The following is a 12,729-nucleotide window of genomic DNA, read 5'->3' on the forward strand; positions in this document are numbered from 1 at the left end:
AGAAAACAACAAGCGTGTTTACTTTCCACGGAAGTGGTTTTCTTTCTTTTCCAAGGTAGAAATGCAGAACCAAACCTTTCATGGTTTTGGCAGAACCTGATGTAGGGGTACACTTTAAATCAGCAGACTTCATTAAATCAGAAGAGGGGGAATAGCAGCTAATCTAACCTCTTCCCAGCAGCTGCTGTGGAAGTGGTAAATTTGTACCTTTTATTCATAATGCTTGTGGACAAAACTGTACCCCACTGATATTACTATCAGAGACTGCAAGGAGACCCTTAACTAGCTCTACTCCAAGCTCACCTGTGAGGTCTCTGCCCATTAGATTTACAGAGAGCAGGACACAATTCTTGAAGAACATCATCTACCGTGAGTGGTAAATATTCCTTTAAAACCTACAGATGTCTCCACAAGAGTTTAGATCTTTCTGGCACCCTGAACTGCCTTCCTCCAAGAAAACACATTTTCTCAGGAGAGCACACTCAACACACTCTTTGCTTGTTCCCGGCTCACACAGGGCGCACAGCAAGCTCTGCCTGTCTCCTAGTCTCCAGTAAAAACTTATATAAAAACAGTATAATTTGAAATCTTTAATCTGATTAGCAGCACCTTTTGAACTTTTAGAATTTTAAATCTTTTATCATTTTGATTTTAGGCCTTTGGTCCTATTTTGGGCTCATTTTAACAAGCTTCTAAGCAAATAATAATAATTAATATTATTATATTATGCTGGTTGAGGATCTCACCATCTCTGGAAACAAAATCTTTGGTTATTTTGGATTCCAGTGTTGAGTCTCCTTCTCTTGAACAATAAGTGTTTCTGAGGCAGGGAAGCTCTTCCCAGGTTAATCAGACCCTTCTTTTGTCGATGTCCTCTGGTCCAGTCTGTGATCCAAGTCCTTTATTCTCTGGGTAGATCCCGGCAGGACGGGACCAGCTTCTGTGAAAAAAAATCACAAAACATGTTTTTACCTCAGATCAATTAAATTTGACATTAAAACCTGCCGCTGGCTCTGGTCTCTGTATAAACGTTGCTTACGAACAACTACGACTTTTATTGTGAAAAGCTGAGTCGTATTCGGTAAATGAAACCATTTTATTTTGTCAGACGGAAGTGATGACATCGTCAACAAATGATATACTGATTGTTTGTATGGGTTTGATTGACCAAACCTCCGTGTTTTTCTTTAGTAAAATAGTCTAGACTTATTCCGAATTGGACCGAACCACTTCATCGTCCAGTAACTGCCTCGGTCAAAACGTTGGAAGCGGAATTTTCCCGCTCAGCGCGATCATGAAGAGGAAGATCAGAGAGAGATGACTGAGAGCGGCAGACAGGTGAGCTGGAGGCTGAGGGGGTTAATCATCTGTATCTGTTGGCTTTCAGAGGAAACCCCCAGCTGAGGTTTGCTGTAACATCTTCAGGAGCTACTGTGGCCCCCTGGACAAGGTTTTAATTGTCATGTCCAGGTCAGGTGGAGGTTCCACCGCAGCTCTTACACGGAGTTGGGCAGTTCAGGTTCACTGTTGGTACAGACTACATCCTGGTGTGGTAACAGAGTCAGTTGGTACAGGCTACATCCTGGTGTGGTAACAGAGTCAGTTGGTACAGACTACATCCTGGTGTGGTAACAGAGTCAGTTGGTACAGGCTACATCCTGGTGTGGTAACAGAGTCAGTTGGTACAGACTACATCCTGGTGTGGTAAGAGTCAAACCCTTTTATTCACTGAGGAAGTTCTTCATTGTGGTCGGTGTTTACACCCCTCCACCCTGCACTTCAGAAGTGGGAAAGGCAGCTGGCTGACATGGAGAAAAACCTTCCAGACTTTATTGTCATTCTTCTTGGGGATTTTAATGGTGCAAACCTCTCTAATGAACAATCTTGATACAGACAGCACAAGATAAAGTATGACAGTGTATGTTCTGTGTTAACGTTTCAGTTGGTACAGTCTATGTTCTGGTGTGTCCCTGTAGCTGTTTGCCCGTTTGGAGGCCCGGCGCTGGCTGAAGGACATTGAGCCTCGGTTGTTTCCTGAGGATGGAAGACCTGACCATGGTAAGCAACTCCCCCCACTTCCTCTCAAATGGTGGCTGCTGTAAGCTTACCAGTTATCAGGTTGGTTTTCTGAATGCAGCTCGTGTGTTTAAATCCGGCAGGTGAGGTGGTGGAAGTGTACGGTCCAGAGGGGACAGGTGAGTTTTCCATCAATTCTGCAGGAACTTTTCTCAGATCCACCTGAGAACTCTGTTCTGGTGTTTTACAGGAAAGACAGAGCTGCTCTACCACCTTCTGTGTCGCTGTGTGATGCCGGAGACAGCTGGCGGTCTAGAGGTGGACGTTGTCTTTGTGGACACTGACTACAGTCTGGACATGTTCCGGCTGGTCAGCATCCTGGACAGCCGACTGAACGCAGGTGGAACCAACAACATGTCCAGGCTTCAGAGATTTCACAGCTGGATGAGTGATTCAGACCATTTTCTCCATCTCCAGGTGCTTCCCTCAGTATGACGTTGGCTGGGTCAGAAGATGCAGTACTACGTTCGTGTCTTTCTCGCCTCCTGGTGGTCCACTGCTACTCCTCCTCCCAGCTCCTTTTTACTCTTCATTTCCTGGAGACCACCTTATCTTCTCGACCCAGTCTGAAGCTCCTTCTCATTGACAGCATCTCGGCATTCTATTGGTTGGATCGCAGTGAGGGTGGAGCCAGCTTCAACAAGCAGGAGGAGAAACTCAGCAAGTGTTCTGAGCTGCTGGCACGACTGCTCAGGTGGACCTTTAAATTGGGTTTTAGTGGTTTCTGAGGTTTATATGGTTTCTTGTGCCCAAGAAGACCTGCTAGAGGATTGATATCTAATGGACCACCCAAAAGGTTTACTAGAAGGTTTCTATCTTGTTCACTGTTCTTTGGTCAAGGTAGGGGAGTGTGGTTTAGTACTGATTTATTAGTAGGTTCTAGTGGGCCAGTTGGTGTTTTCAGTTGTTTCTTAGAAAGGTAATTTCAACCTATTTGGCCCAACTTGACTCCATTCGATTCCATTACTTTTGTTTCCCGTAGAGGTTCCTACTTTTTTGGTCCCTGCTCCTGAGCAGGTTTGATGGGGGCTGAGTCGGGACCACATGTGACGTGAACGGACTGCTGTTCATTGATTGGCCGCGGGACCAGAAGAAATGAGAAGGTTTTTTCCCACTATCAAAGCATGTAGAAGTCTTTCATTTTTGATTATGGCTACTCTTCAACTGTGAGAGACGGATTCTAAAATAAAAAAAAATTAAAAAATCACATTGTGTGATTTAAAAAAAAAAGTAATTAACATTTAATTTCGTAACATCAGTATTTAGTACGGAAACCTTTGTTTGGATTTACAGATATCAGACGTTTCCTGTAGTTCTTGACGAGGGTTGCAAACACTGCAGCAGGGATTTTGGACCACTCCTCCATCCAGACCTTCTCCAGATCCTTCATGTTTTCGATTGGGTTCAGGTCTGGAGACCGGCTAGGCCACTCCAGGACCTTGAGATGCTTCTTATGGAGCCACTCCTTAGTTGCCCCAGCTGTGTACTTCGGGTCGTTGTCCTGCTGGAAGACCCAGTCACCACCCACCTTCAGTGCTCTAACTAAGGGAAGGAGGTTGTTGGCTAAGATCTCCTGATATATGACCCCATCCATCCTCCCTTCAGTACAGTGCAGTCGTCCTGTCCCCTTTGCAGAAAAGCATCTCCAAAGAATGATGTTTCCACCTCTGTGCTTCACGGTGGGGATGGTGTTCTTGGGGTGGTCCTTGGCTAACTTCAGACGGGCCTGGACCCGCGCTGGCGTGAGCTGGGGGACCTTGTGGCGCTGCAGGATTTTAATCCATGGCGGCGTAGTGTGTTACTGATGGTCTTCTTTGAGACTGTGGTCCCAGCTCTCTTCAGGTCATTGACTAGGTCCTGCCGTGTTGTTCTGGGCTTATCCCTCACCTTCTTCATGATCATTGGAGGTGACCACGTTTCATAGTGGTAGGGGAAACACTGCAAAATCCAACCTAAAACTAACTTCAGCTTTAAAGTACCGGTCTTCGTTATTCCCATGGCAGCAAGAGACAAGAACTTCCTCATAAAGCCCAAAATGTTAACTTCTTCAGTCAAACTTTGGAGCTTCACCATCCAGACAGCAGGGTCTCTCTGCTTCTCCTGCCACCCCCTCTCACACCAGAACCTCTGACCCTTATTTTATAAGTTCTGGCTGGGCTGTGATGTGGTCTCAGTGGCTCATTAAGAAGTTCGGCCCAATCTGCCATGATTCTTGTCAGAGGGTTTAGGTATTTGGTCTCTGGTGTTAAATCAAATACTGTAAGTATAAATTGTTATTGATTCTAGTCCTTCTGTCACATGTTCTTCAAGAAGGCCTGTAGATGTTCTCCAAGAACAGAGACATTCATCTTGTCTCCCAGGGTGGGTCTAACTGGCCAATTCTTCCTAGGAGTTCTGCACTTGACTTATTGTAAAATAGGAAATGTTTGGACCATAAAGAACTTACTTCTTGTTCCTTATTTTTATTTAGTGGGAATGACCCATTGAGATACAACAGAAAGTTCGGGTTAAGATGAGCAGTAAAGGTTTCATAAATCCATCCAGTGAAAACATGAACTCAACAAACACGTTCATCACTGAGCCTGTTCTGTGACGGTAATGAATCCAGTGAATTATGTTCTGGAGCTCATTCCTTGTCTCAAGTGGCCAATGTTTGGAGCAGTTTTTCTTGATTCTGTACTGGATGTAAAATGTAGAGACGACTCTGTTCCAAGTGACGTCATTCCAAGAAAAATCAGAGAATTTCTTGAACCCTCTGATTTTTCTAGAACAATCATATAATTATTAATATAGAGATAAGATTAACTTTATCATCCCTCTAGGGGGAAATTAAATAGTTTCAGCAGCAGGACAGGTTAAAGGTCAACCTCTAGGAAGGTGATATTAGGAAGGATCAATAATTAATAACCATGAATAAAAAATGAACAAAAAGTTCTCTGGTGCTGCTATCTCCTCTCTAACTTCTGAATGCAGCAGGAACCAGAGCTGCTCACATTCCAGGCTGGTGCTGAAAGCAGAGGGAACGACGCATTGATCTACTGGGAATGTCTGTTGGTTCCCACCGTGATCCCAGAACCAAATCTACCTTTAACACTCCTCTCTTCTCCTCCACCAGCAGGCTCTGCTCCTCTGTTCACTTCACTTTTCTCCACCTTTTTTCCTCCGGTCGTTTTACCAAACTAAACCTCCTTAAACAAGGAGATCAGAGTAAAACGCTGAATTTAATATTAATATGAAATGAATTCATATGAAATAGATGCAGCATGAAAACAACCAGCATGGAGAGTCAACATAATAATAATCAGAATAATGATGATCATGTAAATAAGCTACGTTCAAACATGTTGATGCTGTGGAACAATTCATTTAATAAGTTTAAGTTTTATCATCATGATTGAAACATTTCTGAATCCAGTCTAAACTCTATGATCGGTTCTTTTCTCTCCATTGATTACTGGGAGCAAATTTATTGTTTTGTTCCTTTTAACAACCAATCACAGCTCTTAGAGAACAGCGTCGCGCCTAGCAACGGGGTCAGGCACCCCAGCAATGGGGTCAACCACACCTAACAACGGGGTCAACCACACCTAGCTACGGGGTCAACCACACCTAGCTACGGGGTCAACCACACCTAGCTACGGGGTCAACCACACCTAGCTACGGGGTCAACCACACCTAGCTACGGGGTCAACCACACCTAGCTACGGGGTCAACCACACCTAACAACAGGGTCAACCACACCTAGCTACGGGGTCAACCACACCTAGCTACGGGATCAACCACACCTAACAACAGGGTCAACCACATCTAGCTATGGGGTCAACCACACCTAGCTACGGGGTCAACCACACCTAACAACAGGGTCAACCACACCAAGCTACGGGGTCAACCACACCTAGCTACGGGGTCAACCACACCAAGCTACGGGGTCAACCACACTTGGCAACAGGGTCAACCACGCCTAGCAACTGGGTCAATCACCCCTAGCTACAGGGTCAACCACACCTAGCAACGGGGTCAACCACACCTAGCTACGGGGTCAACCACACCTAGCTACGGGGTCAACCACACCTAGCTACGGGGTCAACCACACCAAGCTACGGGGTCAACCACACTTGGCAACGGGGTCAACCACGCCTAGCAACTGGGTCAATCACCCCTAGCTACAGGGTCAACCACACCTAGCAACGGGGTCAACCACACCTAGCTACGGGGTCAACCACACCTAGCTACGGGGTCAACCACACCTAGCTACGGGGTCAACCACACCAAGCTACGGGGTCAACCACACCTAGCTACGGGGTCAACCACACCTAACAACAGGGTCAACCACACCTAGCTACGGGGTCAACCACACCTAGCTACGGGGTCAACCACACCTAACAACAGGGTCAACCACACCTAGCTACGGGGTCAACCACACCTAGCTACGGGGTCAACCACACTTGGCAACGGGGTCAACCACGCCTAGCAACTGGGTCAATCACCCCTAGCTACAGGGTCAACCACACCTAGCAACGGGGTCAACCACACCTAGCTACGGGGTCAACCACACCTAGCTACGGGGTCAACCACACCTAGCTACGGGGTCAACCACACCAAGCTACGGGGTCAACCACACCTAGCTACGGGGTCAACCACACCTAACAACAGGGTCAACCACACCTAGCTACGGGGTCAACCACACCTAGCTACGGGGTCAACCACACCTAGCAACAGGGTCAACCACACCTAGCTACGGGGTCAACCACACCTAGCTACGGGGTCAACCACACCTAACAACGGGGTCAACCACATCTAGCTATGGGGTCAACCACACCTAGCTACGGGGTCAACCACACCTAACAACAGGGTCAACCACACCAAGCTACGGGGTCAACCACACCTAGCTACGGGGTCAACCACACCTAGCTACGGGGTCAACCACACCTAACAACAGGGTCAACCACACCTAGCTACGGGGTCAACCACACCTAGCTACGGGGTCAACCACACCTAACAACGGGGTCAACCACATCTAGCTATGGGGTCAACCACACCTAGCTACGGGGTCAACCACACCTAACAACAGGGTCAACCACACCAAGCTACGGGGTCAACCACACCAAGCTACGGGGTCAACCACACTTGGCAACGGGGTCAACCACGCCTAGCAACTGGGTCAATCACCCCTAGCTACAGGGTCAACCACACCTAGCAACGGGGTCAACCACACCTAGCTACGGGGTCAACCACACCTAGCTACGGGGTCAACCACACCTAGCTACGGGGTCAACCACACCAAGCTACGGGGTCAACCACACTTGGCAACGGGGTCAACCACGCCTAGCAACTGGGTCAATCACCCCTAGCTACAGGGTCAACCACACCTAGCAACGGGGTCAACCACACCTAGCTACGGGGTCAACCACACCTAGCTACGGGGTCAACCACACCTAGCTACGGGGTCAACCACACCAAGCTACGGGGTCAACCACACCTAGCTACGGGGTCAACCACACCAAGCTACGGGGTCAACCACACTTGGCAACGGGGTCAACCACGCCTAGCAACTGGGTCAATCACCCCTAGCTACAGGGTCAACCACACCTAGCTACGGGGTCAACCACACCTAACAACGGGGTCAACCACATCTAGCTATGGGGTCAACCACACCTAGCTACGGGGTCAACCACACCTAACAACAGGGTCAACCACACCAAGCTACGGGGTCAACCACACCTAGCTACGGGGTCAACCACACCAAGCTACGGGGTCAACCACACTTGGCAACGGGGTCAACCACGCCTAGCAACTGGGTCAATCACCCCTAGCTACAGGGTCAACCACACCTAGCTACGGGGTCAACCACACCTAGCTACGGGGTCAACCACACCTAGCTACGGGGTCAACCACACCTAGCTACGGGGTCAACCACACCAAGCTACGGGGTCAACCACACTTGGCAACGGGGTCAACCACGCCTAGCAACTGGGTCAATCACCCCTAGCTACAGGGTCAACCACACCTAGCAACGGGGTCAACCACACCTAGCTACGGGGTCAACCACACCTAGCTACGGGGTCAACCACACCTAGCTACGGGGTCAACCACACCAAGCTACGGGGTCAACCACACCTAGCTACGGGGTCAACCACACCAAGCTACGGGGTCAACCACACTTGGCAACGGGGTCAACCACGCCTAGCAACTGGGTCAATCACCCCTAGCTACAGGGTCAACCACACCTAGCAACGGGGTCAACCACACCTAGCTACGGGGTCAACCACACCTAACAACAGGGTCAACCACACCAAGCTACGGGGTCAACCACACCAAGCTACGGGGTCAACCACACTTGGCAACGGGGTCAACCACGCCTAGCAACTGGGTCAATCACCCCTAGCTACAGTGTCAACCACACCTAGCAACGGGGTCAACCACACCTAGCTACGGGGTCAACCACACCTAGCTACGGGGTCAACCACACCTAGCTACGGGGTCAACCACACCAAGCTACGGGGTCAACCACACCTAGCTACGGGGTCAACCACACCTAACAACAGGGTCAACCACACCTAGCTATGGGGTCAACCACACCTAGCTACGGGGTCAACCACGCCTAGCAACTGGGTCAATCACCCCTAGCTACAGGGTCAACCACACCTAGCTACGGGGTCAACCACACCTAACAACGGGGTCAACCACATCTAGCTATGGGGTCAACCACACCTAGCTGCGGGGTCAACCACACCTAACAACAGGGTCAACCACACCAAGCTACGGGGTCAACCACACCTAGCTACGGGGTCAACCACACCAAGCTACGGGGTCAACCACACTTGGCAACGGGGTCAACCACGCCTAGCAACTGGGTCAATCACCCCTAGCTACAGGGTCAACCACACCTAGCAACGGGGTCAACCACACCTAGCAACGGGGTCAACCACACCTAGCTACGGGGTCAACCACACCTAGCTACGGGGTCAACCACACCTAGCTACGGGGTCAACCACACCAAGCTACGGGGTCAACCACACTTTGCAACGGGGTCAACCACGCCTAGCAACTGGGTCAATCACCCCTAGCTACAGGGTCAACCACACCTAGCAACGGGGTCAACCACACCTAGCTACGGGGTCAACCACACCTAGCTACGGGGTCAACCACACCTAGCTACGGGGTCAACCACACCAAGCTACGGGGTCAACCACACCTAGCTACGGGGTCAACCACACCTAGCTACGGGGTCAACCACACTTGGCAACGGGGTCAACCACGCCTAGCAACTGGGTCAATCACCCCTAGCTACAGGGTCAACCACACCTAGCAACGGGGTCAACCACACCTAGCTACGGGGTCAACCACACCTAACAACAGGGTCAACCACACCAAGCTACGGGGTCAACCACACCAAGCTACGGGGTCAACCACACTTGGCAACGGGGTCAACCACGCCTAGCAACTGGGTCAATCACCCCTAGCTACAGGGTCAACCACACCTAGCAACGGGGTCAACTACACCTAGCTACGGGGTCAACCACACCTAGCTACGGGGTCAACCACACCTAGCTACGGGGTCAACCACACCAAGCTACGGGGTCAACCACACCTAGCTACGGGGTCAACCACACCTAACAACAGGGTCAACCACACCTAGCTACGGGGTCAACCACACCTAGCTACGGGGTCAACCACACCTAACAACAGGGTCAACCACATCTAGCTATGGGGTCAACCACACCTAGCTACGGGGTCAACCACACCTAACAACAGGGTCAACCACACCAAGCTACGGGGTCAACCACACCTAGCTACGGGGTCAACCACACCAAGCTACGGGGTCAACCACACTTGGCAACGGGGTCAACCACGCCTAGCAACTGGGTCAATCACCCCTAGCTACAGGGTCAACCACACCTAGCAACGGGGTCAACCACACCTAGCTACGGGGTCAACCACACTTGGCAACGGGGTCAACCACGCCTAGCAACGGGGTCAATCACCCCTAGCTACGGGGTCAACCACCCCTAGCTACGGGGTCAACCACACCTAACAACAGGGTCAACCACACCTAACAACAGGGTCAACCACACCAAGCTACGGGGTCAACCACACTTGGCAACAGGGTCAATCACGCCTAGCAACGGGGTCAATCACCCCTAGCAACGGGGTCAATCACCCCTAGCAACGGGGTCAATCACCCCTAGCTACGGGGTCAGCCATACATGGCAACGGGGTCAACCATACCTAGCTACGGGTCAACCACACTTGGCAACGGGGTCAACCACGCGTAGCAACGGGGTCAATCACCCCTAGCTACGGGGTCAAACACATCCCCTCACTAAGATAGTTGCTCTCAGCCCAGAACTGGATCACTCTGAAGCTGAGGCTCCTTGGCAGGAAGTTTTAGGCTAAGGTGGGTGCTTTCTGAGGAACGGAAGACCTTTCGGAATACGAGCCCTGATTTTCTACGCACTGCAACGATATTAGACTGCAGTTATAAGACGGGAACTTACCCATTAATGTTATAGCACTTCTGCCACTACGAGTAAAACCACACCTTTCTCCATTTTTGAGTATGTCCAAGTCTTAAATATGAACCAAAGTCAAAGATTGTATTTGTCTGTCACAAGTTTCTGGTGTTCTGGGACCTTTGGATCAGTGGCTGACATTCTGATGTGTGGTTCCCCCTCAGGGACTACAGAATCACCATCTTTGCAACCTGTCACACTATCAGGAGGGGTCACAGTGGACCGTCTTCCTCAGCGTCCGTCTCAGAACCAGACCGGTCACATCTCTGTCGTTCCTGGCAGCGTCTGGTGACCCACCGACTGGTCTGCTCAAGACAGGAAGCTGAAAATAAGCTCATAGCTGCAGATGGAGGGGAAGGAGAACAGAGGAGCCGGCAGGTCTTTGTGGTCCACTGCTCCACTTCCATCCAGATGGGGACCAAAGGTTCCAGGGTCAGCTCCCTCAGAGTGACGGATGGTGGGGTGGAGTTTATCTGAACCCTTGGACCTCCTCATCTTTCTGCTCTACTTTAAAGACTTAATGTTGATCTTTTTATTTAAGGATTCTGTAAATAAAAGACTAGAATCAGAATGTTCTTGTTTGGATTGTGGATCGTTGGTTTTTTAGTTCTCAAAAATCAGTTTTCTATTAGTTAAGTAGTTTTAAAAGTTGTCTTTTATTGACAGTTGACACCTTTAATCTGAAAAGGTAAATATAACATCTTCAGACCTGATTTTCTGCTGTGCTCCTGCAGAATAAGTTACCTTTAATCTGTACCGGCTCATGTGTTTTATCTCCAGCATTATGATGGACGTTGTCACATGTGAGTCATAGAAAACCTGAACAAAAGAAGAAGACAAGGTGGACTTGGTGGTAAAATGCATAGACCTGGTACTCTGTTAACTAGTTGGAGAGGACCTGTGAACACACCCCTAAACAGTCGAATTCAGTACATGAGATTATTATTAAACAGTTCATTTATTCCAGTAACTCCATCACTATGTTAAATTATGATTTTCTGTCTCCAGCCAATGAAAACATGACATTAAAATTATGTCAAAATAGACTGAAATCCCTTTCAACTACTAAAAAGTATTTTAATGACCTGCTTAAAGGGTGGTATTTTGTAAAGGTTCTTTAATCTGCCAAATGAGCCTAATCAAAATACAGATTAGAATTTAGTGACTTTACATGTATGCACACAGAGTCAAATCAAATGTTGAATAAATTCAGCTTTTTTTCTAGTTCTTTGAGTCATTTTATTATAACGGGGGAACTATCCTGTGCAGCAAAGACAACATGAAACAAATGCAATAAAATAATCTTAGAACAATAAAAACAACGGCCAAGGTAAAATAAAAAGTAACATTGCAGGTTGTTTAGCCTTAGTGTTCAGGACAAATGTGGTCTAAAAGATTCTGCAGACAGGGCCGGACCAGCTTCTAATAACTAATACTGAAATGTTCAAATCTATCCTATAACTGACAGGAGTCCAGTGGAGGGAGACCAGTTATCTGCTCCAACATGATGTCCTATGGACCATCGTCAGGTTTCAACAGTTCAGGAAAGTTCTTTTCATTTTGTCAAGTTAAATGCTCTAGTATGTGGTTCTGTTGGAACTACTGGTCCATTGACAGATTCTGGTTGTCTAGTTAAGGTTTCTGGTTGTTTCAGGTAAAGTTAAATTGCCTCGGCACCAAACAGAGAAACTTAACTTTATTGGTCTTGTTTGTGAGGAAAAACAAGGAAGACGGTTTCCGTCGTTCACATCATCTATCATCACATATCTGACATCAGTCGACCACAATGTCTGAAAACATTTCATTAAAGGACAAGGAGCAGGATGTACAAGGAAGTGTTTACAGCCCTTCAAAAAAACCATATACATATACATTGCTGAAAAAAATAAAGGGAAGATTTAAACAACACAATAAAACTCCAAGTAAATCAAATTTCTGTGAAATCAAACTGTCCACTTAGGAAGCAACACTGATTGACAATCAATTTCAAATCTTGTTGTTCAAATGAAAAAGACAACAGGAGGAAATCTTTGGTGATTATCAAGACACTCAATAAAGGAGTGGTTCTGCAGGTGGGGACCACAGACCACTTCTCAGTACCTATGTTTTCTGGCTGATGTTTTGGTCACTTTTGAATGTT

General features: G+C 48.3%; 1 protein-coding gene across 3 annotated transcripts; it reads left to right on the forward strand.

Annotated features, from left to right (window-relative positions):
* Window positions 1-1,099: 1,099 nt before the first annotated feature.
* xrcc2 (X-ray repair complementing defective repair in Chinese hamster cells 2) lies at window positions 1,100-11,160 on the forward strand. Of its 3 annotated transcripts, none has more exons than XM_047349836.1 (6): window positions 1,101-1,338; window positions 1,977-2,058; window positions 2,160-2,195; window positions 2,267-2,416; window positions 2,494-2,770; window positions 10,754-11,160. In XM_047349836.1, the coding sequence occupies exons 1-6, from the start codon at window positions 1,318-1,320 to the stop codon at window positions 11,064-11,066; spliced, it is 879 nt and encodes a 292-aa protein (XP_047205792.1). In that variant the 5' UTR covers window positions 1,101-1,317; the 3' UTR covers window positions 11,067-11,160. The 3 variants fall into 3 exon arrangements, with proteins under 3 accessions (XP_047205793.1, XP_047205792.1, XP_047205794.1); XM_047349838.1 differs by lacking the exon at window positions 1,101-1,338 and adding an exon at window positions 1,671-1,859; XM_047349837.1 differs by lacking the exon at window positions 2,160-2,195 and having other exon boundaries at window positions 1,100-1,338.
* The last annotated feature ends 1,569 nt before the right edge of the window (window positions 11,161-12,729 follow it).

This window comes from Girardinichthys multiradiatus, chromosome 21 (assembly GCF_021462225.1).
Source record: "Girardinichthys multiradiatus isolate DD_20200921_A chromosome 21, DD_fGirMul_XY1, whole genome shotgun sequence".
Lineage (NCBI taxonomy): Eukaryota > Metazoa > Chordata > Actinopteri > Cyprinodontiformes > Goodeidae > Girardinichthys > Girardinichthys multiradiatus.